The sequence below is a fragment of the Podarcis erhardii genome (assembly GCF_964252035.2).
Source record: "Podarcis erhardii genome assembly, chromosome: 1".
NCBI classification, from domain to species: domain Eukaryota; kingdom Metazoa; phylum Chordata; class Lepidosauria; order Squamata; family Lacertidae; genus Podarcis; species Podarcis erhardii.
The window spans coordinates 107,078,084-107,103,938 of record NC_138497.1 but is presented as its reverse complement, the minus strand read 5'-3'; the positions used below and the strand labels follow the sequence as shown (position 1 = coordinate 107,103,938).

At 51.9% G+C, this 25,855-nt stretch overlaps 1 protein-coding gene across 4 annotated transcripts; it reads left to right on the top strand.

The window, feature by feature from the left end:
* The first annotated feature begins 6,141 nt into the window (after positions 1–6,141).
* Positions 6,142–17,824, top strand: NR4A2 (nuclear receptor subfamily 4 group A member 2). 4 transcript variants are annotated; one of them, XM_081876966.1, is made up of 8 exons: positions 6,142–6,488; positions 8,293–8,419; positions 9,302–10,323; positions 12,207–12,336; positions 13,411–13,499; positions 14,756–14,958; positions 15,230–15,408; positions 16,240–17,824. In XM_081876966.1, exons 1-8 carry the CDS (start codon positions 6,462–6,464, stop codon positions 16,494–16,496), a joined length of 2,034 nt encoding a protein of 677 aa, XP_081733092.1. In that variant the 5' UTR covers positions 6,142–6,461; the 3' UTR covers positions 16,497–17,824. The 4 variants fall into 4 exon arrangements, with proteins under 4 accessions (XP_081733092.1, XP_081733091.1, XP_081733093.1 ...); XM_081876965.1 differs by having other exon boundaries at positions 13,411–13,574; XM_081876967.1 differs by lacking the exon at positions 6,142–6,488 and having other exon boundaries at positions 8,290–8,415; positions 13,411–13,574.
* Positions 17,825–25,855: the final 8,031 nt, after the last annotated feature.

The window sequence follows — 25,855 nt, the reverse complement described above, 5'->3', positions numbered from 1 at the left end:
AACTTCAAGTGGAAAGTTGCATCTTCTATATTGATTCATTTATATTGGGCATATAAATTGTTTTTTATTCTTGTAATAAGTAGTCATTTTGTGTTTGTTTTCACATTGTGAAATTTCCCAGCATACGAAAAATAACCCCATTAATGCCTTAGTCCTAAAAGTGTTTACATTTTAAGTGAAATTAATGGAACAATAGAGGTCAAATAATGGTGCTTAGATCTGAGTGTAAGTTAATACAAAGAAGTATGTGTTACTCAGATGGTAAGCAAATGTGTTGGCAGTTGGATGCCAGGCTGCAGTGAGGCCCATTTTGTTGAGATTGTATCCAACCAGCCTTACTCAGAGTAGACCCACTGAAATCAATAGCCATGGCTAGCTTCAGCCCATTTATTTCAGTGGGTCTGCTGACTTAGTCAGATACAATCCAAACTGCCTAATCTTGCAGTCCACTTAGAAGTAAACACACTAAATTCAATGCAGCTTGAGTAAATATGCACAGAGTTGCCCTGCCACACACTTTATCAAACCCACCATTACAAAAAGCCACAAAATGGTCTGATCTGAGAGCATATGTTGGTGTTTAAGTTATGCTGGCCACAGAAGGATCACAGTGTTTGGAAGAAACTGCCCGGAGTTTCCTCCAGAAACCACTCTGAATTTCCTGAAGAACTAGCATAAAAGAAAGGCACAACCCTTGTGAGATAAGGAAGATATGCTCCACTGAAATCAGTGAGCCTTGGTATATGGAATTGGGGTGTAAATTCTGTAACAATGGGGGAATATTTTTCCTTCTTAATATTTAATATTAAGAGTGTAACATACACACTCGAAATCCCTATGCTAGATTGTCAGTCAGTCTTCAAAACAAAGAAGTACATTTACGTTTTAAAAACTAGTATGACCATAGTTTGCCCATACTGCATTTCTTCTGTCAGTAAAGAGATATGAGCTGTCTTTTTCTGGGTCTCATTTGCAGGGTTTGGGGTTGGAAATTAGTAATTACCCACAATGCATGTGAATAGTTATGAATCTGTATATCAACAAAATGTTATCGCAGGGTCTTTACACTGAAACATGATAGTCTGATGTTGTAGCGATTCCTTTGTGGTGGAACAGGAAGCCTTGACAGCATAAATGTTTAGGTGCCAGATCCCACAGTCACGCTGATAATAGCATTTGTTGTTGTTATAACACAAATCTTATAGCATTCCTTAACAGTTACTCAGGGCAATATACACCCCTCCCCCATTTTAAATAATTATTTAAACTAAAATTACCATACCATAAAGTATATTGACAATGGTGGGTTATCCCATGATATAACACAGTAAAATATTTTTTATAACATAGTAAAATAATATTTCAAAATGGTTGTGTAGACAAGGTTTTCATAAATCCAAAAGCGCTTATTGCCATTCAAGCCCTTTTGTATTATAATAAATGCTTCTCTGATACTTTTATTAAGTATTCTCAACCAAAACTGGTTAATCTACAAATCAATAACATCCAAGGAAATAATACCAACTGTTTCAGTGACCCAAAATGCAGGCATTTGATACTGAGATAGGTAATATCTCAGCTGCCTTCCCTAAAATAGGAATGGAATGCAGTATAGCTTTTATCTTCTGGAGAACGTATTCCAAGATTTACCAAAGCACGTTAGAGACCTCACTCGGATTTTATTAGGCCGTTCCAAATACACTTGCTTGTATTGATTGTTAAGCCGAGCCCTCTACCGCCAGGATTGCAGAAATGCAGTAGCTAATGGTTGTAATTGGCCAACTTCAGCAGGGCTTAAGAGGGAAACGCGAGAACAGGTTTAGCGACCTTTTGTTTGTTCCGGGTGAACTCCCCTCCCCCCTCCCCGCTTAAAAAAAAATAAAAGGTTCATTCTGTGTGGTCCTATGCTAAAAAAAATTTAATCAGACTAAGAAAGAAAGAAAAGAAAGAAAGAAAGAAAGAAAGAAAGAAAGAAAGAAAGAAAGAAAGAAAGAAAGAAAGAAAGAAAGAAGCAAGCTTAATTTGTGAAACCTTCGCAGTGGGGTTAGGTGCCAGCCCTGATGGATGGGTCAAACTTCAAGCAAATGTAAAGACACTGTTTCTGTTTTTAAAAGGGCTGCTGAAGATAAAACAAGTACCGATAATTTCCACTATAAACAAACATAAAAAGATAAAACTTTGGCCGGCTAGAGTTGGCCCAATACAAGATACCCAAGTCATAAGGTGGAAGGACGGATGGGTATCTATCTCAATAGTTTTTTGAGAAGGTGTTGCCCCAAAGAGACCGCAGTGTAGTTTAGGGCCATACAGGCAGAAAGTTGTAGAGCTGAGGTTCAGGTCAAGCCCTGAGCCCGGGTGCCCGGGGTAGCCAGCTGCTGCTACTGCCAAGATAAATGCGCCGAGCCCCACATCGGGAAGAAAGTTGATGATACAAAAGCGGTAAGTAAACAGCGCTCGCCCTGATAGGCACACAGACATCAAGGGCTGCTGCCGTCTTTAGAGTCCCATCTGCCAGATGGAAACTCTTTAACTCAAAAAGGGGGCAAAGCCATCGTGCCCAGCTCCTTGCACACACACACACACACATGCTTTTTTTGGAGGTGGGGAGGGCTTGGGCGAGCAAAAGAAAAGAATTAAAAATAAAAGCAAGCAAGAGGGGGGGAGATTCTCAGTCTCTCAAAACCAGGAAAAGGTATAAAAATACCCCATTTCTCTGGCTGCTTCTGCTGCTTTCGAGTTTCCGATTCGGGGAGCCTTAAAATAGCCCAGCCCACTGGCAGGCTGTTGCTTCCCCCTCTCTCCGCGCAATGGAGCAGCAGCAGCCACCGCCGGGCCAAGCTGCCTGGGCTCTGCCGCTGCCGCCGCGGCTATTTTTGGCGCATCCCGACCCTGTTGCGTCAATGGCCCCGTCCCCTTGCGTCACGCGCGGCCCCGCCCCCTTCTGCCGGCTCTCCCCTCCCCACTCTCACTTTTTCCCTTTCGTTCGCTCCAGCCCACGGCTGACGCGGCTGGGCTCATGCTAATGAGCTCGTGCTCCCCCCCCTCCTTCCTCCTCCCCGCCCCGCCCTCTGGCTGCCTCTCGCCCGGGCCAGCAGTAGTAGCAGCAGTAGCAGTAGCAGCAAAAGGAGGAGGAGAACTTAAGGTGGCCGGTCAGCGTTCTCCCCCTCCGCGCACGCACACTTCCTCCCCCGGAGCCCCCCCACCACCACCCTGCGAAACTCCCTCGCGCTATTTATAGAGTTCCTAAAAATAGCACGGAGTAAGGGCGAGGGGGGAGAGGAGTCTTGGCCCGTCCGGGAGGGAATCCCGCTGGGCTCATATATCCTCCACCCCCACGCTCAGCAAAACAAGGGAGGGGAGAGTTTCAGGCCGTCGGGGATATCCTTCCAGTTCCAACTTGGGGAAGGGGAAAAAAAATGTTTTTAAAAAATTCAGGTCTTTTTCTTTTTTTACTGCGGGGAAGACCGCTGGAAGTAGCCATCTGGCGACCAGATTTCCCCAAGGTAAATAAAAAGGAGCAGGTCGGTCTTCTTAACAAAAGTTGAGGTTCTGCTCGAGGCGACGCGTACCCTGCGCAGGATCTTTCCCGGAGACATGGCCATTAAGTAGCCGATTTCCACAACTCTCTCCCTCCTTTCCCGCTCTTTAGTTTGTCCCAGGTTTTTACACACAGCGCTGCTAAGCCCCCATCGTCATCCTCCCCACGTGCAAGATCAGGTCAAACCTTGGCAGTTTAGGAGCAAATGCTTGGTGTCACGCCATTGGCAGGGTAGACATGGGCGTGGCCAAGGGGCGGCAGGGAGGGCAGCTGCCCCCAAAATAAATACAAACCAATACGAATTTCAGGTTCTGACCCCCTAGCAAAAGCCTACCCCCACCCTAACAAAAATCCTGGCTACGCCCATGTGGGTTGAATAATAGAATTGTACAGTTTCAGTGCAGGAATATTTTGGGGCTCGAACCCATGACCAACTGAGTTATCTCTCAAGGGTGTAGGTGGGTGGGTGCGTGTGGGTAGGTGGGTGGGTGGGTGTTTTAGGGTGGGGGGTTGACACTTTTTGGCCATTTTTCTCCGCCTGGAATATTGAGGAGGGGGTGGGCCCGTGGGCCCAGGGGGAAGGAAAGAGGAGACGCCTGTGAATCGCCCTCCTTTTCTGGCTGCTTAGGGCTCTGGGAAAGCAGGGGGTGGAGTGGGCACGGGGCTCCCTCGACGAGCAACTTTTCCAGCTCAGGAGATGATGGCTTGTGCCCTCTCCTTCAGCCCCAGCCCCGCCTGCCCCTACTAGTACTTACTCCCTGGGCACTGGCACTGCCCACTCGGAGAGCATCCGTCCCGGTGGCTCACCGTGGCAAGCAAGACCGAAGAAAAAGTGCGGAGGAGCAGGCAAGACCTATGTTTCCCATCCCACCCCGCCCTTCAAAGCAGCAAGTCCCTAATTGGAGAAGCCCTTACTCACAAGCAAGCCTCGCTGGGGCACGTCCAGTGCAACCTTAGACGTGTTTCCTGGGAAGTAAGGCTCGCTCGCGCTCCCTTCAGCGAATCTTGGGTGTGCTTAGTTAGGGCTGCAGCCTCGATTCCGAGGAAGCATGTCCGGATCCTGAGCATCGTCCCACTTTTCCTTCACCAAACACACACGCACGCACGCGCCTTCCTGTGAATCCTTGCCCTGCCTCTGAACTCAACCGCTGTGCGTGCAATAGTTGCAAACGGGTCTCTCCCCCTCCCCCGCAAGACTGGAGCAAATTCTTCTGCATAATATTGTGTCATGTGTTTGCCGTTCCCCATCTATATAGTAAGGAGGAAAAGACGCCGCATGTTCCTCAAGCATGAACTTTCCCAAAAGACCGATGGATTCCTCCTCTCCACAGCTCTCTCCCCTCCCCCGCCCCCTTGCGCGCGCGCGCTTCTTCAGAAATTATACATTTTGCAAAGTTGAGAAAAGAAATAAGAGCAGCTCGAAGGAGTGATGCTTCGGGACGTAGATCGGACTAGGGACTGATTGTGCAACTTGTTGCATGCGTTGTCTCAGCTTTTAAAAAGGGATGGACTGGCTGCGTCAATGCATTCCTGGTTCTTTACCTGTCAAATGCCCCTCTCGCAGAAGCGGCACGGGGAGGGGGAGGGCGCATCCGGGATAAGAGAAGCTACAGAGTCTCTGATAGAAAGATGGGTCAGTTAAAGATGGATGGACAGAGATGATAGAGATAGATAGATAGATAGATAGATAGATAGATAGATAGATGATAGATAGATAGATAGACAGATATGCAGAGCAGCCTTGTGTGTGCTCACTCAGAAGTTAAACCCCGCCCTAGGAGCCAGCTCCTAGGGGCTGAGGTCCATTCGCCCCCCACCATAAAATATTTGAACCCCCCCCCCCCAAATTGATAGGCATTGCCATTCAAACTGTGTGCACCACATCATGTGATTGATTATGAATATTTCATCCAAGTTGGCACCCCTAAACCACCACCCCTAAAATCAATGGGACTCCCTCAGAGGCAAGTGTCTCCTCTAGGATTTCCACCTCAGATCTGGAAGTGGGCATAGTAGATCCTCTTAAATCTTGGGGTCGTGGGTTGGGGGCCCCACGTTGAGCAAAAGATCCCTGCCTTGCAGCGGGTCGGACTAGATGCCCTTCGTGGTCCCTTCCAACTCTACCATCCTAGGATTTCCTGTGAGATAAAATGAACACGCGTTGCAGCGAAGGGGCGGGCGTGGGGGAGATCTGGATTGACAGCTGTCTGGGCTCGGTCGGTGACAACAGGGGGCGGGGAGAGGGAAGGAGGCTTCCCTCTTTGTTTACAATCTCGGACATGGGGGGTGTACCAGAAGAGGGGGGGTGGGGAGCAGAAAGAGAGGGAAAAGTGGCGAGCCCTGCCCCTCTTTTGGCCCAAAGCAGCTCCCAGCTTGGCAGGCGGGAAAGCAGGCAGGCAGGCGAGCGAGGCGGCGAGTTGCTTCCCACCTTAAAAGCGCCACTCTTGGTGATGTCACGTCGGAAATTTACCAAAGCGAGCGCTAGCCAACGGTACGGAGCGATCCAGCCCCTGGCCCGGCTGATTGGGCGGGCGGCACTGACGTGCACTGACGCTTGGAGACTCGAGGTGCATGTTGGCTGGGCAAAAGGGAGCCCACATAAACAAAGGCACATTGCAGGCAAGGGCCAGTCCGTCCGGCTTGCTCGCCCCGCGCTGCGCTCTCGCGCCGCACTTCCTGGAGAGAGAAGGAGTGCGTGGCGCCCGGCGCCGAGAGGAGAGGCGAGGCGGGCGCGGAGGGGGCGCACGTGCGGGAGACAGGCAGCCCGGCAGGCGGAGAGAGCGACCGAGAAGACGCCGTCGCCGCCGCCGCCGCAGCAGCAGCCGGGGATCGCGCGCTCTCGCTTGCTCTCCGCTCGCTCGCTCGCTCGCTTTACCTCGCCCATCCGCCCCTGGGAATCGGAGCTACTACTCCCCACCGGTGAATGAATGAAACAGCCACAACCCAACAAGTAAGTGGATCGCGCCGGGTCTGGGGGTGGGGGGGGGCACTCTCGGCTTAACTGCCATCTGGATGCGCTGCCCGGGTTTCTCAAAGGCGAGGGAAAGTAGCGGAGGGGGGGGGGGAGAGATTGGAGACGGGGGGGGGGGCAAGGAAGGAAATAGTAACACGTCGTGCAGGAGGTTGTGCTCCAAATGTTCTTCTTCCTAGAAAGAAAGACCTCGCTGCCCGGCCTTCAGGTCGGGGGTTCTTCCAACCAGCGCCCTCCCCTTTATATTCCTAACCGGCTGTTTCCAGTTATTATAAGGTGGGCAAAGTCAACTTTGGGTTTAATCTGCTCGCCTCTTCTGGACTTGGTGGCGCAACCTTGAGGGTTAAGATCCTCGGTGTGCCGGGTTTTATATTATTATTATTATTTTCTTACGATTTTGGTCCAGGGTTCAATTGGAGAGGGATAAAAGTTGCTGGGCGGATGTGTGTTGCTTGGGAACGACTTTGATCTCCGCCAGTTGAGAAGCTTAGCCAGCGCGTCGTCGTCTTTCAAGGTTTTATTACTGCCGGAGGTTGGTGGGGGGGTTTAAATTAGTGTAACGCACGCGGCTTTGTAACACCGGGAGGGGGGATGCCGGCCCCCTGACCTAGCAGGGACAGCGCCGGAGTCGATCCGGAGAGGGAAATCCCTTCCAAATTGGGAGGAGAGCAGGAGGAAGGGGAAGAATTAGAAGAGGGTGCCAGGGGTTAAACTAGCTGACAGATGAAGAGAATCTTTGCTTCGGATGGAATTCGAATTAAGGCAAGCCGGGGACACGGATCTGGAGTGGGCGCAAAGAGGAGAGTCCCTTTGGCGGGCCGGCTGCCTGGCTTCAGTTGGCGAACTTTCCGACGCTGTTTTCATTGTAGATCTAGAGAAACTGTGTTTGGGGATGTAGTGGTCGGGAAAAGCCAGCCACTCTCCCGCCCCTTAGACGTGGGTCAGTTCCGAAAGCCATCCGGAAGAGTTGAGAGAGGGATCCCTTTCTCTTCAGATTTGCTACTTTGTCGGCGCGCGCGCGTCCCTTAGGCGCCCTTTCGCCTTGTTCCGCCTGCAGCTTCGGGGACTGTCATGGACCGAGCTGCTTTCCTCTTTAATTGCCTTCCTCATTGTGCGCGCGCGTGCCTTTTAATTTATTCACTTTATGGCTGTTTTTCTCCTTTTCCTACAGTCCAGCGGAATTTCTAGAGGAAAGGGTATGGAGGGGGTTGTGGGTGTCGCCATTTAATTAGTGTGTGTGTGTGTGTGTATCTATCTATAGTACACACACACACACACACACCCTAAGGACATTTTCTTAAGTGTCTAATTTCCTAATGACTGAAGTACTTCCGAGTAAACTGTCAGTCTTGGGGCATTTGATAATCTGTCTGCGTGTATATATGGATAGACTTAGACATACACTACTAAGAAGTAAGAGGTGGAATCAAAGCAGATTTCATTGCACTTTTGTTATATACAGTGAGGAAAAAATGACACGCGTGACAGCTACTTTAGATTTTCTAACACAAGCCACGTTTTCCCCTTACATCTCCACGCTCATCTGCTCACACATATTAAGGTTCTAATGCTCCCAAACTTTCGGTGCCACCTGCCCTGCCTTGGGCTTTCGAGGAAGTCCTGCTCTCTTCCCAGTGGTTGGGGATCGAGTCCCTTGGCAGCCGCATCTTCCCCTCCTCGTCCTTTCCAAGTGAGGCTGAAAGAGTAACAAGTTTTTTCCCCCTCCCCTCCTCTCCTCTCCTCTGTGTGTTTGTTTCCCTCCCGCTCTTCTTGTGCTTTCCAGGGAGCACCCGGGTCATTCTGGAGTCCGCAGCGCTTCCCTCCTGTCTTGGCAACCTGTCCCTCCATTGAATTCCGACGCTGTCCGCCTTTAGCCCCCCCGAAAACGCCTCTCACTCGGCTGAAGGTGGGTGAGTCCCTGGCTATTTGCATCCATCCATCGTCCTCCTCCAGATCCCCAAACGCTCCTTTCCTGGGGACCTGAAAGCTGAGAGATGGGGCAAGTCCGGAGAGATGGGCTTAGGCACAATTTGGGGAGGGGGAGGGGAAGGGGAATATGCAGAGAGAGAGGGAAAGAGAGAGGGAGGGGAAAATATATTGGGGCAATGTGGGGGGGGGGATATGCGGGCTACACCCTCTGCAGCTCAAGCACTGACAGCTCTCAGACGGCCCTCGTTGGGCTTGCCTGCGGGGCTTTTCTCTGCTTAGAGGGGATCGTTCCCATCCCTCTTCCCCACGATCAGTCCTTCCTTCCCCCTCTCTGCCCCTCTTCTCTCCCCCATCCCCACCTCTACATGCCACGACCTCTTCCCTCTCTCTTTCTCTGCCTGACCCACCTCCCCATCGCCCAGCTCCCTGTCTCCTCCTCCTCCTCCTCTTCCTCCTCCTCCTCCTCCTCCTCCTCCCTCTCTGTCCATCTTCCCCACTGCAGCCTCCCTTTTGCTGCCAGCTTTTTTCGCCCTGCCGGTGGGCCACGTCGAACTTCCTCCTTCCTCCACTCTTCCGTCCTGCCATCTCAGCCCGGCTTTCTCCCCTTGCTGCCCCACTTCCCACTTCCCTCCTCCTCCTCCTCCTCCAGCTCCCTTCATCTTCTTCCTCCCGAACCCCATTCCCCGACGTGAGGGCGGTGGTTGGTGGGGAGGGGGAGGCGCAAGGAGGGAGCTTGGCGGTGTGGGCGGGCGGTGTGGGCGGCTGGGTTTTCCCCTTCGGGGGCTTGTTGCTGCGCAGCAGCTAACCACCCTGACCCCCCAGCTGAGCCATGTTGTTGTTGTTGTGCCGTGTCTCGTTTGCAGCCATGCCCTGCGTCCAGGCTCAGTTCGGGTCCTCGCCGCAAGGAGCCAGCCCGGCCACGCAGAGCTACGCTTACCACCACTCGGCGGCTGCCGGGGAGTACAGCTCGGACTTCTTAACGCCCGAGTTTGTCAAGTTTAGCATGGACCTGACCAACACTGAAATCACTGCCACCACTTCTCTCCCCAGCTTCAGTACGTTCATGGACAACTACGGCGCCGCCGCCGCCGCAGCCGCCGCGGGCTACGACGTCAAGCCGCCTTGCCTGTACCAAATGCCCTCGCAGCCGCCGCCGCCGCCTCCGCCGCCCCCGCCGCCGCCCCCGCCGCCCTCCATCAAGGTCGAGGAGTTGCCCCTGCACGGCCACTCGCACGGCTACCCCCCTCCGCCGCCCCAGCAGCCGCCGCCGGCCGCCGGGCCGCAGCAGCCCGACGAGCTGGCCGTCTACTACAAGCCGTGCTCGTCGCCGCCAGCCCCTACCGCGGGCTTCGCCCCCGGGCAGAGCGTGTGGGACGAGGCGGGGCCCCTGCACGGCTTCCACCACCACCACCATCACCACCACCACCACCACCACGCACAGGCCTACGGCGGAGCGGCGGCCGTCGGGGGCGGCGGCGGCGGCGGGATGCACAAAGCGGTGGCCCCGACGGCCGTGCCGCGCCTCTCGCTCTTCTCCTTCAAGCAGTCTCCGCCCGGCACGCCGGTGGGCAGCTGCCAGATGCGCTTCGACGGGCCCCTGCACACCCTGCCGCTCAACGGCGAGCCCGGCGGGCCCCACCACCATCACCACCACCACGACGGGCAGCCCTTCGCCCTGCCCAACCCCATCCGCAAGCAGGCCGCTGCCGTCGGCTTCCCCGGGCTGCAGATCGGGCACGCTTCGCAGCTCCTGGACGCCCAGGTGCCCTCGCCGCCCTCGCGGGGCTCGCCCTCCAACGAGGGGCTCTGCGCCGTTTGCGGGGACAACGCCGCCTGCCAGCACTACGGCGTGCGCACCTGCGAGGGCTGCAAAGGCTTCTTCAAGGTGAGATGCTGCTGCTATGAAGCCGCGACTGGGGGCGGGGGGAGGGCTTCTGTGTCAGTGGTGATGGAGGAGGAGGACCAGATTTTTCGCCTGCAGTCTCTCCAGCTGCCGAGCCGCTAGCGCAGCTCTCCATCCCCGCATCCCTCCCTCCCCTGCATCTATCCTGTCCTCTGTGCCCATCCATCGCTCCTTCCTCCAAGGCACTGATGGATAGATCCCTTCTTCGCTCTCCCAATCTTGGCCGAGGCCCCGCCCCCGCAAATTGGAATCCACACCTGGCTGTTTTAGCCTGGTATGATAATTGCCACTCCCTGATTACTCCGCATTAGACGCCCGGCCTTGGACAGCCCTGAAAGGAAAGAAGCCCTATATCGGGAACCCACCACCCTTGCGCTCAGGGTTCATGAACCCAGAACAAACTTCAGCCCTGGTTCTCTTCCCTTTGCATCCTAAAGAGAGACAAGCTGTTAATCGCGCCAGGCGTCCCAGCGCGCATAGATGGGATCGGGCCCTATTCAAGCGGCATAAACTCTCCAACCAGTTCTCGACTCACCTGTCCCCAAATCTCCTTCGAATCCTTGACTTGAGAAAGTCACAGTTTAAACCACCTTTTTAGTCTCCCTACGTGGGAATATTGACATGCGCTTCAGAAACTCCAGACGCTAATATTCCTAGCTCAGATATTTACAATCGCCCCTTTTAGTCTAAACTCTCTGCCAAAAGTAGAGATTTGGGGTTCCCCTCCCCCACCCCGCATTTCCCAGCCGTCGGAAGAGTTGGCCAAGCGCAACTTTATTTATTTATTTTCTTGTTGACCACGCTTTTGTCCTACTCTGTTGCTGAATATGTTAAGGCCGGACAATCCGTTACGGCGGATAATCTTTATGAAAGTGGGAGAAGTGGGGAAGAAACCCCACCCAGCTCCTCTGACGCCAGGGTTTATTGTTGGCACTGCTCCTGGGCATTGCGGAGACCACAAGGGCCAAAAGATGCCCGGCTGCTTGACCAAGGGAGTCAGGAAAAGTCAGGATTTCGGAGACGTGCTTTTGGAATCAGGGGAGAGAAAGCGCCGCCAAGCCCCAGACCTCTTTTTCTCCCCCAACCCGACGCAAAGCGTACCAGAGGGATCAAGCCAAACCAGAAATTTAGGAGCGCATTCAAGCGCTGTTGGGTGAGGGTGGGTTTTTAATATTTTAATGCGCTGGACGCTGCATCCTGAGGCCTGCTCAGAATCTCTACAGGCAGCCCATCACCTGGGGAAAAGAGGAAGGAAAAACTGTGGTCCATGTGTCAGAAAGTCGCTGTCCTCCCCAGGCAGCTTTCGTCGCCCAACCCACTCTCTTTAAAACAACAACAAACACCATTTCCCTCCTTCCTCTCCCTAAAGGAGAGGCGAACAGAGGCCGAGCGGGCGGGCTAAGGGAGCTATTTGCATGCGCTCGCCTTTTGCCTTCGGATTGAAATTGGTTAGGACAGAGAACCGTGTCTAAGCTAACCAAGTGGAACGGAATTCCCTATGGTCAAATTAAGTGATCTCTTTATTTCCCCCATTCTGATTGAATAATCTTATCATTTGAAAGAGAGAAGGTCTCGGAGGAATGTAAATAATATGAATGCCCACGGATTTGTATTTACCGAACGTCTCCTCTCTCCTCCGCTTGGCATATCAAGCATCGGCAAGGAGCTGCGGGGCCGGCGCGCTCGCTTCCCATTTGTTTCGAGATAAATGCCTTGGAAAAGAAGAAGGGCTGGAGGGGAAGGGGAAGGCGAGCGAGAGGGGGTGGGGGTGGGAGGGGGAAACAGCGAGGCGCTGTGCAGGGAATTTAACCGAGGGCGCCTCCTTTGGACTCCCCCACCCCAATCTCCTCCCCTCTTTTCCGCAGCGCACCGTCCAGAAAAACGCCAAGTATGTTTGCCTAGCGAATAAAAACTGCCCCGTGGACAAACGCCGCCGGAATCGGTGCCAGTACTGTCGCTTTCAGAAGTGCCTGGCAGTCGGCATGGTCAAAGAAGGTACCGCTTGTCGGGGGGGGGGAGGGGCTGCCGGGATGACTGGGAGCGGGAGGGGGGCGGGCTGGTCCTCGGAGTAGCCACCAGCCACAGCTGCGAGAAGGAAGCGCGGACGCGCACACTTCCTTTCCCGTTCGCCACGTCGGAGAACGTCCGCGTCCCAGCAGCGTTCGGGCCTTATTCAGTCCTATGCAAACGAGTGCAAGCCTGGAGAGGCTTTTCAGTAAACCTGCAAAGATAGCGGAGAGCTCTGGGACCATGGTCCTTCGAAGGCCACAGTCGAGCGCTTACACACACTGACTCGCAGGGGAATCTCCCAGAGAAGTAAATAAACAGGCAAGCAGAGGCCTTAACTGCCCAGGGAGCTTAGGATGACATCGAAGAAGCAGAGGCAGTTACTGGCCCCTCTCTGGAACCGGATGGCCTTCATCCTAGACGTGAAGGGACCCAGGCATAGGTTCCTTACGTCTAAGATGTGAAGGAGGAGGCATCCTAGGGCAAAGAGAGTCGAGGCGGGGTTGGGATTTTGCCAAGGCTCAGATGCACTCTTTCTTAAACAAGAATGCCATTCATATCATGGCTAATGCCAGGGCTTTTTCCTCCCAGGGATAAGTCACCGGAACTCTCGGGTGAGTACCGGCACCTCTCAATTGGGAAGTGTTTAGAGTGAGTTCCGGCACCTGTTTTTCTAGAAAAATAGCACTGGCTAAGACCGAACAAATGCTGAGGCCCATTCCTGGCTCACAGAAGCTACACCGCTCCATCCCAATTTCAGAGTCGAGATTTCTATCCACAAGGGTGTATACTATACACTGGTGGTTCCTTTTAACAAGCAACTCTTGCTCCCGCGCGCACATACGCACGAGAGGAAAAGCAAATAAAGGAATATTCATTCAGTGGGAACTCTGAACACCTTTGTGTTGGAGGCTTCCTGGTGCCGTCGAAGAGATTATGGGCACTGCATCCCCGGGGGGCGGAAGTGGCGGTCGCGTAAGGGATGTCAGGGCTTCTTCGCTTTCCTGTTCAAAAGCTGCTCCCTCTCTGGCCGGGCGAGTTGACCAGCTCTCTCTTTTGCAGTGGTTCGCACAGACAGTTTAAAAGGCCGGCGGGGTCGCTTGCCGTCGAAACCGAAGAGCCCCCAGGAGCCCTCTCCCCCGTCGCCCCCGGTGAGTCTGATCAGTGCCCTGGTGAGAGCCCATGTCGACTCCAACCCGGCTATGACCAGCCTGGACTATTCCAGGGTAAGCTGGAGACAACATTCGCCGAAGGGTCCGCCTCGCGGGGGGACGCGCTGAGCACGCGGCTAGTCCGTAGCGAGGCCATTTCTCTGTTTGGGAGGAGAGAGACCCTTTGCCCTAAAGCTGTTGCCAAGAAACCGCGGGGATATTGGAGGACTGCTCTTAAGATACATCAGGGCCGAGGATTGTGGTGTGGGTCGGGGGCAGGGGTGGATGTGAGGGGGAGGTTTACGCCTTAGAAGCAACGCCTTGCCCACATCTGCTTCTAAGAGAGGCCTTTGATTCCCGTAGGATTTGCTTAGGATGCTTAGGGAAGTGAATCAGGAAAGATCTACTCTCGAAGTAACGGCGAGTAGGACCGACCTGTTAGGCCTGATCCTCAAAGTCATTATTGGAGACAGCACATACACTGGCCTTAGTGGAGTTCCTTATCCGAAATGCTTTGGGGAGCTCATTCAGGGTATATATTTTGGCTCATTCTGGTTTGTGGGGGAAGAGAGAGGAGGGTTTGCCGATTGGGATCTCCCTCTTTCCCTGTCCATACCGCATAATGCTAGCTTTATTATTATTATTATTAGCCGGTCCTTCTGTGCTTCTGCACCCCAACAGGGACACGACACACGTGTATATGTCTGAATAATGAAAATTAAATAAAATGATGGGGACAGACACTTGCGTGGATGTGTTTTATCTTCTTAGACATATGTGCTTATACAAGTGTGTGTGTTTCACGACACATACGGGCCTGTGTGTACAAGAGGATTCATTCCTAGTGTCACCATCGCACCCATCCTACGACACTCGCCTTTCCAGAGGCAAAAAAATAAAATCAGGGGCTGCTTGGATTTCCCCTCCTGGCGGGTCCTTCGGGGCGCTTTCCCAGGGCGCCTCTGCTAAGCCCTTCTTGGCCACGGCAATTTCCACCTTCCTAGCACCACCCCTAATTGAATTAATTGCCCTGGAACATCTTAATTTCCTTACTGGTCAGAGCGAGGTTTAATTGTTATAAAAACCAGGCTCCCCTCCTCGGAATGGGGTTAGCAATTTCACGGGCGATATATTTTAGAGAACCTCATTAAATTGCTGGGGTCTCTTCCTCTCTCTCTCTCCTTCCTCCCCGACTTGCCTTCCCTTCCCATCTTTCCCCATCCGTTTCTCCTTCTTCTCCGGAATGGCGACTTCAGTTCCAGGCTAACCCGGACTATCAGATGAGCGGCGACGACACACAGCACATCCAGCAATTCTATGATCTCTTGACTGGCTCCATGGAAATCATCCGGGGCTGGGCGGAAAAGATCCCCGGCTTCACCGATCTCCCCAAACAGGACCAGGACCTGCTCTTTGAATCCGCTTTCTTGGAGCTCTTCGTCCTGCGGTTAGCCTACAGGTAGGCAAAAGGAGGCAGAGCCGGGACAATTAGGCAGGGATCGGAGGCGGCGCAGTCCTGGGTGTTTGCACGCGCCTATGGATGTGTGGATGCCTGCTTGCCTGCCAGTCTGATGAGAAAATCCTGAGCCGTTCAAGGTCCGCTGAGCTGCGTTTTATTAACTCCTCGGTAATTAGGTGCCTCTTAAGCCCTCCGTTTATTGCTCGGCGAGTAATTAGTTGTTTGCCTCTTTCTCTCTGTCTCTCCGCCCCTGGGTGAACTCCCCCGGCAGATCCAACCCGGTGGAAGGCAAGCTGATCTTTTGCAACGGCGTGGTCCTGCACCGGCTGCAGTGCGTCCGCGGCTTCGGCGAATGGATCGACTCGATCGTGGAGTTCTCGTCCAACCTGCAGAACATGAACATCGACATCTCCGCCTTCTCCTGCATCGCTGCGCTGGCCATGGTGACAGGTGAGCTTTGGGCTCCTACCCCCCATCGGGTTTTTTTGCTCCAGATTAATTAATTTGGAAGAAGTACTGCGTCATCCCTCCCATCATTATAAGTGAGCCATGCAGATCAGAATTCCCACTTCGCTTGCAATCTTACAACCCAAGACGGTCTGTCTAGTATTTGTCCAGTTTGCTAAGGCAGAGTTAGAATTGCCATATAAACCAGAAACCTTTAATCCAGCCTTTTAAAGTCCACAATACTCACCCCCACACTTTCCACCTGATTACTAGGATACTACAGTATTACCATACATTCGTCATTAGAATTCCTCCTTCGCCAATAAACTCCTGCATTTTATGCTGGATTGAGCGAGGATATTTATGGACTTCTTATCCCTAGCCCCTTGCAGATCTGGCTTGAATGAATCCGGAATAACAACTCTGCTCTCACGATTGCAAATATAGACAATGCAAGGCACAAAACCATCCTCAGACAGTGCGTGTTCGTGTTGAGCTATTGCTACACAGTTTGACCCTCGCCTCTTGCACACTCAAAAGTGCCAATCTGGTCTGTTGACACCGGATACGGTGTGCTCAAGAAGTTGGACTGTGCCATTTTTACACGTGCCTTCTCAAAAGAGATTCTCCGAGATTTACACCCAGGTGAAGTGCCTAGCCTTTGCAAGCTAGGGCACAGCTAAAGTGGAGAGTTGCTTCTTCCTGGTATTAAGGAGCTGCAAGTTTGCGTCTTCTAGGCAAGGCCTGATGGCCACACACACACACACACACACACACACACACACACACACACACACTCTGCGTCCAGTCTAATAAGCCCCTTGTCTCTTGCAGAGAGGCACGGCCTGAAGGAACCCAAGAGGGTGGAGGAACTGCAGAACAAGATTGTCAATTGTCTCAAGGACCACGTGACTTTCAACAACGGCGGCTTGAACCGGCCCAATTACTTGTCCAAACTGCTGGGCAAGCTCCCGGAACTGCGCACGCTTTGCACGCAAGGCCTGCAGCGCATCTTCTACTTGAAACTCGAAGACTTGGTGCCACCGCCGGCAATAATCGACAAACTTTTCCTGGACACGCTACCTTTTTAAAATAAAAGAGAGAGGGAGAGAGAGGGAGAGAGAGAAAAAAAAAAAAAAAAACGAAAGAAAGAAAGAGACAGAGAGAGAGAGAGAGGGAGAGGGAAGGACTCTTCTTTGCCGCTGAGCTTTCCAAGTGAAGAACTTTCAAAGCCTGGAAGAGAGGGGGATGGAAGGAAGGAAGGAAGGAAAGAAAGAAGGAAGCAGATGAAGGGGCCTGACTAAGACACCTGGTCCGTGAGGAGCACCCATGGGTGCTGCTGGGCTCCCATCCCTTCAGACTGTGGTTGGCCTCTCCTGAAGGACAGAGACTGGACATTGGGGGTGGGGGTCTCTCTCTATAGGCACCCTGGATCCCGTTCCTTGGACTGCACACAAATCCCATGGTACAAGCTTTTTATTATCGCCTAAAACAGACAAACAGTATCCTTCATACACCCCGGTCTCCCCGAAACAAAACAAAGAAAGGGAGGGGGGGAACAGAATTTCCTACTGCTATGATGATGATGATGATGATGATGATGGCTATGATGAAGGACTTTTTGAGATAAGGAAGCTGAGCCTTAGCTGCTGCCGAAGGCGAGTGTACTAAGGGAACCCACCTAAGACTTTTTTTATATATAAAAAAATCATTTTCTGCTGTAAAGGAAAGCTGTAATATATATATAGACGACCAGTTGAGGTGTGGGGAGGGAGACGGGGGCGGCATGAATCGACAGAAGGCGAAGGATTGTACATTACACCAGATGCGGTTTGGCTTTTTCTTTCTTTCTTTTTAAAAGGAAAACAAAAACTATTCTGTGCCTATTTATGAATAAGCTATTCAAACCGATTCTGATAATAATATTAATGATAATAATAATAATTTTTTTAAAAAAGAGAGTTGGGTTGGGGGGAGGAGAAAGTAAAGAATAACGAGAATCAATCAAAGGAGCTTGAAGAAATAAATAGATAGAAGTTGACGATTCAAGACCTAATCGAGAGAAAGCAGGGCCATTCTAGGAGGACCACGTTTATTATAGGCACTTGCTATTTCAGTAATGTCTATATTCTATAAATAGTAATTTCAGACACTATGTAGTCTGCTAGATTTTATAAAGATTGGTAGTTCTCTAAGAAGCCTCGAACGTTTTTCTCAGTTGTAAAATAAGTGGGCACACGCGTTACACAGATCCAAACAGATTCTTCCTTCCTAAAACCCCAACCTGCCCCACTTCCCGGAAAAAAGCAAACACCTTTCGCCAGGGACCCCTATTTCCCGTCTTTGTAAACACCGTCCGGCATTCCTTGTTTGTAAGTGTCGTATGTATTGTTGATGCTGATTAAAAGAAAACAGTTTATATCTTGATTATTTTGTTGTCTGAAGCGGAGCCAAGTCTTGCATGCCACAAGCGTTTTCACCGTTTCCAGAGTGCTTATATCTCATATACAGAACTCCCTGGAAATTAACTGAGCACTTTGAATTTTTATTTCGGGAGTGTTCGGGTTTTGGTTTTTTGGGTTTTTTTGGAGGGGGTGTGAGGGGTTGGGAAAAGGTGTATATTTTTCTTTTTGAAAAACAAATGTCTAAAATTGTCGGTTAATATATTATTTTACATTTCAGTAAGGAAGTTTTTTAATATATATCTATATATATAAAATGCCATATTCTGTAGTTTTTCTTTTTCTTTTCTTTGTATATTTCCAGGAGGGCACTTCCTTAAGTTTCTGCCTCCTCTCCACCACAACCCCACCCCCGCCCCTCTCCGTTATGGTGTATGACAGTTAGCCTTGGACATTTTATCCCTAAAAACTCTTTCTTTGAGAAAGACAATTTTAATGTTTACAGCAAATAAATCCATGTAAACGAACAGAATCCAGTCTTTTTTCTGTCTAATCAAAGGGCAGCCTCCACGCCCATATAGGGAGCTGGCAGTGACATTAATAATAAACAGCACCTTTTTTTTTTTTTTTTTTTTTTGCTGCTGCTGGGATTGTTGCTCTTGTGAGGGTTATATTTTTGAATGTTAAAAAGCGGTGCTGTGATTTCGGAGACGGAACTTGCAGTCTCAAGTGGAGACTGGCGAGGCGAGGCGAAGACCTCGCGAGCTGCCTTCTTCTTCCTCTGCTTGATTTCTCTGCAGATTTCTTGCCCCCTTATTTCAACCCTGCCACTAGAAGTCTAGGGTCACATGCGCTGCTATTTAAATGGCCCGTTGATAAAGGGAAATAGATTGCGCTTGGTTAAATGGCTTCTGCAACGGAGCTTGTATGTCTCTCTCTCTCTCTTGCGCGCGCCTCGTCATAGTCAGATTTGCAGCCCGATCCTAAGCAGGTCCACCAGGCAGCTGAGTTCAAGGAGGTTGTGCTGCAAAAATAAACGTCCTTAGGATCGGCTTGTATCTTTCTTCTGAGAACTTATTTAGAACTGGAGTAGTTATTTCCCTTTCCCTAGGGGTTAAATTTGGAGAGATGGATCTTGGAAACGGTGTGTGCATGTGTGCCCGGGCCCAACGAAATGTTTAGCGTGTTTTACTCGGAAGTAAGTCCCACAGAGTTCGAAGGGGCTGGCTCTCAAGTTAACTGTGAAACAGTTAACTATAAAGAGAATAGGAAATGAATGCTCCAATTTCTTTCTCTGGAATAAAACCCCATTGCATTCAGCAGGATTTACGGCCGAGTCCATAATAAGCTTAGGATCGGGTTGCATCTCTTGTCGAAGTCTTTAGGATCCGGGTTTTCAGTAATCTGATCTGCTAAGCCTCTAGATGCTCTTAGTTTTAGCTTCTGTAGATTAGTCTTGTGGTGTGCATTGCAATTCCTCCTTGAATAAAATGCTGCTATTATTTTTAAAAGAATCAACGCAGCTTATTAACGTGGTAGTGAAAGATTCTTCTGAAGGGAGCGCGCTACGAAGAACGCAAGAAATGATTTAAATAAATGACATCTTTGGGCATTTGAAAAGAAAACTACTTGCGCCCTTCCCTCGCCCTCCCCCCAACCCTTTCTCAATCAGAGTTCCGGGATGCGGTGGCAAGTTACTCCCGACCCTAAATAAGTCTCTGGGCGGGGGAAGCAGTATTGCGGAAAGAGAGAGTGGTTTTACGAGAGGATCTTGACCCGGGAAATGTATCTAGCCTAATTTTGTGGGGAGAGCTTTTATCGAACTGAATGTGGGTTATTTCAGGAGGAAGGTAAAGAGAGCCCGCCCCCTCCCTTCCCTGCTCTCTTCTAAGGAAGAGAAGCCCCACAACCCTTCATCAATGGGCACGTCTGTTTTGGATCACAGGAGCAGTGGTCATTGCTTCCGCCCGCGCGCACTTTCTGGGCATGTCAGCCAGACAGCAAGCGGATTCTTCTCCTTTCAGAGGAGAAAGGTGGAAGGTGGCATGTGAACTTTGGAGAGGAAACCTAGGGGCGGAACAGGAATAAATCCCATTCCAAGAGAGAGAAATCTGGGGGAAGGGACGTCGTTCAGTGGCAGAGAACCTGCTCCCCACATGGAAAGAGCCCCATATTCAATCCCAAGCAGAGCCAGGTAGAACTTGGAAGAGCCTCAGACTGACACCCTGGACAGCCGCTGCCTGCCAGTGCGAACAATACTGGGCTAGGTATGGAGGAAGGATCTGGCTCAGTATAATTCAGATTCCTCTTTTCCTGTCTCCATCCTTGGTCTTGGGATGACTGGGCGCAGGAGCGAGGAATTTACCTCCTGAGCGCGTCTACTCGGAACCAAGTCCCATTGAGTTCAGTGAGGCTTACACCCAGGTAGGTGAGTATAGGATTGCACCCACTCACTTACCCGGGAGTGAGCTCCACGAAGTGCATAGGATTGCGCTGTTTTCCTTGTTGGCCAATCCCAAGGCTTTCCTGCAGTGCCCTCTCTCCCGATTGGCTATGGGGACGTTCCATCCCCGATGGAATGTCGTCGAGGCGCTCTGTGCCCCGGGGCAATTCCAGCGCACAGGTTCTCTTTGGAGCGGCCGATCCATCACTTACTTCTCCGTCTATTTACACGGCGCGGGAGGGAGGGCAGCGAAGGAGAGACAGAGGCATCTTTCCCAGGCGCATCACCTTGGGGAGACAGCGCGCAGTTCCCCAAAGCCCTGGGGAGGCGCTCCCGATAGTCCCTTCTCCCCTCACCCCCTCGCAATCCCCTGGGCGCGCAGAGGGGAAACTGTGAAGGACTGCGGATTACATTTTCAGTTCCAGGGGTTCCCCTCCCCCAATAATCTCCCCCTCCCTCCTGGCCGCCAGAAAAGAAAAAGGCAATCTAACTGCACAACACATCTTAAGAGAGGGCAGCCCGCGGAGTTCCTCAATCTCTCCGGGGATTGTCCAGGAAGTTAGAATTTTGTTGAGTCCTTATCGCCATTAAATCTCCCCCACGACAATGCCACCCACCCTACCGAAAGCAGGGGCTCCTATTCAGAAAATGCCTGGCCAGCGTGGATACAGCACCCCCCGAAAATACTGCAGTAATATGAGCAAGGAAGGAAGATTATGGTGTGGTAAAGCGTGGTATTATTCCCTCATCCCCTTTGCATGCAGGGCTTTTAGGTTTAAGGGGACTATTGCCTACCCTTCCCAATTCGTGGCGTGGAAGGTGAGCAGGTAGTAAGTATTCCGGATTAACTAATGCGGAGTACAAAGCATGTGAGAGCTCCGTTGCACGCGGAGATCCTTTCCTGTAAAAACAAACAAACAAACCAACCAACCAACCAACCAACCAACCAACCCACCCACCCAAGGGATGCAATTGAACAGGTAAGAAGAAAGTTCCATTTCCAGGACGGGGCAGCCCTAGCAAGGCTAGGAGAGGACCCCGAGGCTCTTTCCATGGGGCGCTTCACCCCACCGCCACGGCCTCCTGGAGGCCAGAGGCTGAACTCTCCCGTGCCTTGGGGAGTTCGCAGCCTTACCTCTGGCGGGGCTAGAGGGGAAGCTGCTGCAAAGGGAATAATTCCCTTTGTACTTGAGCGAGCTTCTGTCTCGGCTCGGCCTGAAAGCTGGGGACGCAGCGAGGTGCTTCGCCTGAGCTTTTGATTTAAGGATCCACTTGTGCGGAAAATAAATAGGCCCTTCTCCCAGTCGCAGATCTCTCCAGAGGCTGCCAGCCTGGTCACGAGTCCTGCGTACGGTTACCCCGGGGTAATTGACTCCTATTTGCCTGAATAGGGTTACCCCCGAGGGAAGCAGTGGGTGTGCTTCCCATTATCTTGAATGGGGATTAACTTGGAAGAAGCGATTGGGGGGCACGACTGGTTCCCATTATCTTGAATGGGGGCTAGCCTCGGGGATAGGATTCCCATTAGGCTGAACGGGATTTACCCCGAGAGAAGTTTTTTGTGTGTGTTTGTGTGTGTGTGTGTGTGTGTGTTTTAGGGGTGCGAACTGACTACCATGAGCTTGAATGGGACTTAACCCGGAAAGGAAGGAAAGGGTTTGGGGAAGTGTATGACCGGTGAGTTACTCTCTCTGACCCCAAGCAGATTTCTGGATAAGGGAAACCGACTTCGTGGTCCCGCTCTCTGTTCCTTCCTGCCAGACCTGTCCCTTGGCCCATGTCATAACAGCGGGGGCCTCGGGCGGCCCCTGGGGACCGGAGACGTGACCATCCGCCCTCATCACAACACAGGGAAGCTTCCTTCCCCGGCGCAAAAGGGGGCCAGAGAGTGAGTAGGCGGGCGCTCGAGGAGCCATCTTCCTCTCCCCGCCCCCCCGAATGGGAGACCCGGTTGGGCAACTGGTCGCAGCTGAGGCTGCCCTACCTGTTGCGCCGGACGCCCTTCCGCGTTGCCCAACCTTTTCTGGCCGCTGGACGGCGGAGATTCCCGCACCTATCCCGACCCCCGCGGACCATTCCATTCTCACAGCCAAAGGAGATGTGCGTAATGAGCCACAGCACGCAGGGCGGGGTCGGGCCAAACGGCCTCCCTCCTCCACCTTTGAGAAATCAACCCACCTGGCCTTCTGCGAGGAAAGGGATTTTATTCATGCTGTAAGCAAAAAGGGCGCTCTCGCCCTGTGCCATTATGATTTTTATTTTAAAGAGATTTTTTTTTATTCAAACACAGATAATTTCCAACACGATGGGGGGGGGGGGGGAAGCCTGCATAGCTGAGGAAATCGGGTGGAGAGTTGATATCCGTATCTGACAGATTTGGATATTTTGTTTCCCTTTGTGGAAAGTGAAATCCTGGACCGATTTTCCTTCCTTCCTTTGCCACCTTGCTCTCCTGACCCCTTGGCCATTCTTTTGTTGAGTTCAACCTCCTTAAGTATACACCCCTAGGTGAGAGCGCTCCTTTCCGCAGAACTTGGCGCCCTTGCGCTTTGCTCAAAACTTGCGCCACAAGTGAATGACCCCCCCCATCGGGGCACAAACCACACGTGGCCAGAAACTATGGCCCCTGCCACTACTTCGGGCGGGGGGCGGGCAGTTGGGGCGGGGAATCTCCCAAATGCCTCAGCAAGCCCATCAAAAGCGGTGGCTTTTTTTTTTTTAATTATTTTATTTTTGCTTTCTTTCCATCCACCGCATACGCGCAAGGATTCCCGCATCCCAGTCGAACGGCAGCGCAAGGTTTCAAAGCCCTTCCCAGTTACTGCCACCGGGAACCAGTCCGTATGTGTACTGTATTTGCAACCTTTCTCTTCCGTGCGCCTACGAACTGCTTTGCATTTCCTAAATCACAACCTGGCTAGCGATCTCTCTAAAAGGCCACTTTGAATGAGTTTCACAGGTGAGCCCCTGAGTCCTGCCCGCTTCCCCCTCTTCTCCCCGCCACCTCTTCTTATCCCACAGTCAGTGCGGAAGATGCATATAAATGGCCCCACTCTCGAACAAAAAACAACAACTTCATTTTTGCTGGGCGCCACAAAACCCGTCCAGGTAGGGCAAATCCTCTTTTTTTCAGACGAGGAAGTGCTTGAGAGATTGTGACAGCGGTGACATTCGGGCTGAGCCTGAGAGATAAGAGTGGCAGGTCTGATCTGGCGGCGGGTTCAACACCGGGCGGCTCTGTATTCACTGGACCGCAGCCACAGGGAGCCAGTCGATGCAGAAGAGGGCATTGCTCCGGCTCCCTTCACAGTTACGCATCTTGCACGACCAGCCACAGCCACGCTGAACACCCCACACAAGTATTCAAGGTGCTGGGAGGGAGGCCTGTTTTCTTTCGAGTCTGGCCTCCCAAGTCTCCGCGCCTTCTGTTTCTGCCGCGGAACAACCGAGCTCTCTTCGAACAATTCGAATTGAGGAGGGGCGTGGCTTGCAGAGAGCGCTTCCAATTGGAGGTCCCGCGATCCGCAGCTGCTCTCCATCCGCCAGTCTCTCCTCCGCCCTCGGAGGTCTGGCTGGATGCTGGCAGAGCTGGTACTACTCACAACACAGGGCCCAATCCATTCAGAGTTATGCCTCTTTTATAAGTCCCGCTGAGTTCACCGGGGGAGGGGTGGGATTTATCTGACCTTTCATAGTGAAATCAACGGAGATTTAGGTCGCAATCCGAGACCCGCTTGCCTGGGAGTAAATCAACCGGACTTACTTCTGAGTAAACAGGAATGGGATTGAACTGTTGCAAAGAGCTTCACTTTGGCTGGATCCTGCATCAGTTGCCAGGGGGCCACAGGGCTAAAACCCCCTTCAGCTATGTCACCGTAATTTGGATGACCGATGCAAGGGGATATTTGAAAGAAAATCCCAGTTTCACCCTCGCTTGATCTTATTGGCGTCGGTTAGGAATTTAAATCCGACCGAGGCCCATAGGGTTTACTCTCAGGTAAGCGCGCCCAGACTTGCAGCCTGTCTCTGCAACCCTCCTAAACTCGGGTCTCAACTCGGTCTCAACTCGGTAGGGATGAGTCCCGAGTCAACGTGTTCAGGATCGCTCAAACAGCAGCGCGTCAGTCTCGTTGGACTCCCGAAAGTGCTTTAGGATCAGGCGCATCGGAAGGGCTGTTTGGGGATGGACGGGTTTTTGGAAAGGCGGACACCTCCCTGTGTTTGTCAAGCTTCTCAGCAAAGAAGCAGCCAGGAAAACCATATTGAAACATTGAAATGCCGGGGAATGGAACTCTAGATGAAACTCATGTTCTTAGACAGATGGAGGCTTATTGCCTAGTACTCGGTAAGATGCGCAGCTGTCGGGGCCCGCGAAGGCTCGGCGAAGAGCGGATCGAAGGCTCTCCTTCTCCATCCATCCATCAGGCGTAACCACAGCCGGCGCAGGGAGCCCGGCTTGCCCCGGGGAGGCCTGCGCGTCAGTCCCAACTAAGCAGGAGCTATGGCTGCGGGTGAATGGCAGCCTCTGGTTAGAAAAGGAGAGGGGGGGGGGGAATAATGAGGAAGAGCAATGCCACTGGAACCTCGGCTCACCTGCGGCCCAGAGGACCCTAGCTTTCTCTGTTTCGTCTGGTTGCACCCATTTTTATTTTTTTAAAAAATATTATTATTTTGCAAAAGGAGGCTGCAATTGTTACCAGGGGGGTGGGAGAAAGGCTCTTAAGGAAATCTCCCATCCCCGACGTCTCTCCATTTTTAGCCAAATCGTGCCCCAATAGCCTGCTAAAAACAGCATCTAAGAGGAGCCCCAAAGGCGAATGGAATTGGTGGTTATTCCACCAATGAGTTCTGCGCAATGCACACCGCACTTGAAAACCAGAAGAGGCGTATTTCTCAGCAACTGGGCACAGGATCGGGTCAAAGGGAAGCACATTTCCTGGGAAGGAGCTACCCCTGAAAATTATGAATGGGATGGGCTGCGCGTGTGAAAAGCCCCCTGCCACACTGCTCTTGCGCAGGCAGTTCATTTCGATGGGGCTTGGCGAGGGGAGAAGCTCCTGCTGGGTAGGCGGGTGGTAAAAGCCGCAGCGTTGGGTGGTAGATCGCCTGGTACTCCGTGGGATCGCCTTCCCCGTTAAAGCGCACAGGATCGGGCTGTAGCTATGTGGGTCACAATCCCACCAATCGCACCACATTTGCTACAAGAATATTTTTAAACTTAAAATTGTCTTGATGGTGAATGGCATCTAATTTAAAATTTAAATTTCAAAGGGGGAGTCTGCGGCTGAGATCTTGTATCCGGGGTAAAAGTTCCACGGGGGGGGGGGGGAGAGAGAGAGCAGACTTAATTTCTGCAGCGCGTAAGGCTAAGGAGGCAAAAGTGCTCAAGTCTAAAACTAGCCTAGGTCGGACATCACGATCGCAGGGGAAATGAACAGGAGAGATTCGCTCTTTTCCGTCCGGAACCCACCCCTACCCCGCCCAAGAATTTTGGAATAATCGTGCCCATCTGTAACTTTATCGCTTCCCCAAACTTTTGCCGCTGTCGAACGAATCAAAGGGGCGCATTCACCGAGCAAGCCATTTTTAGATTTCCGAAGATCTG

Coding starts and splice junctions, on each gene's coding strand:
- NR4A2 (XM_081876965.1), top strand. CDS start 6,462: ATGAATGAAACAGCCACAACCCAACAA. Junction 12,337..13,410: donor AGTCGGCATGGTCAAAGAAG/GTACCGCTTGTC, acceptor TCTCTTTTGCAG/TGGTTCGCACAGACAGTTTA. Junction 14,959..15,229: donor GTCCTGCGGTTAGCCTACAG/GTAGGCAAAAGG, acceptor CTCCCCCGGCAG/ATCCAACCCGGTGGAAGGCA.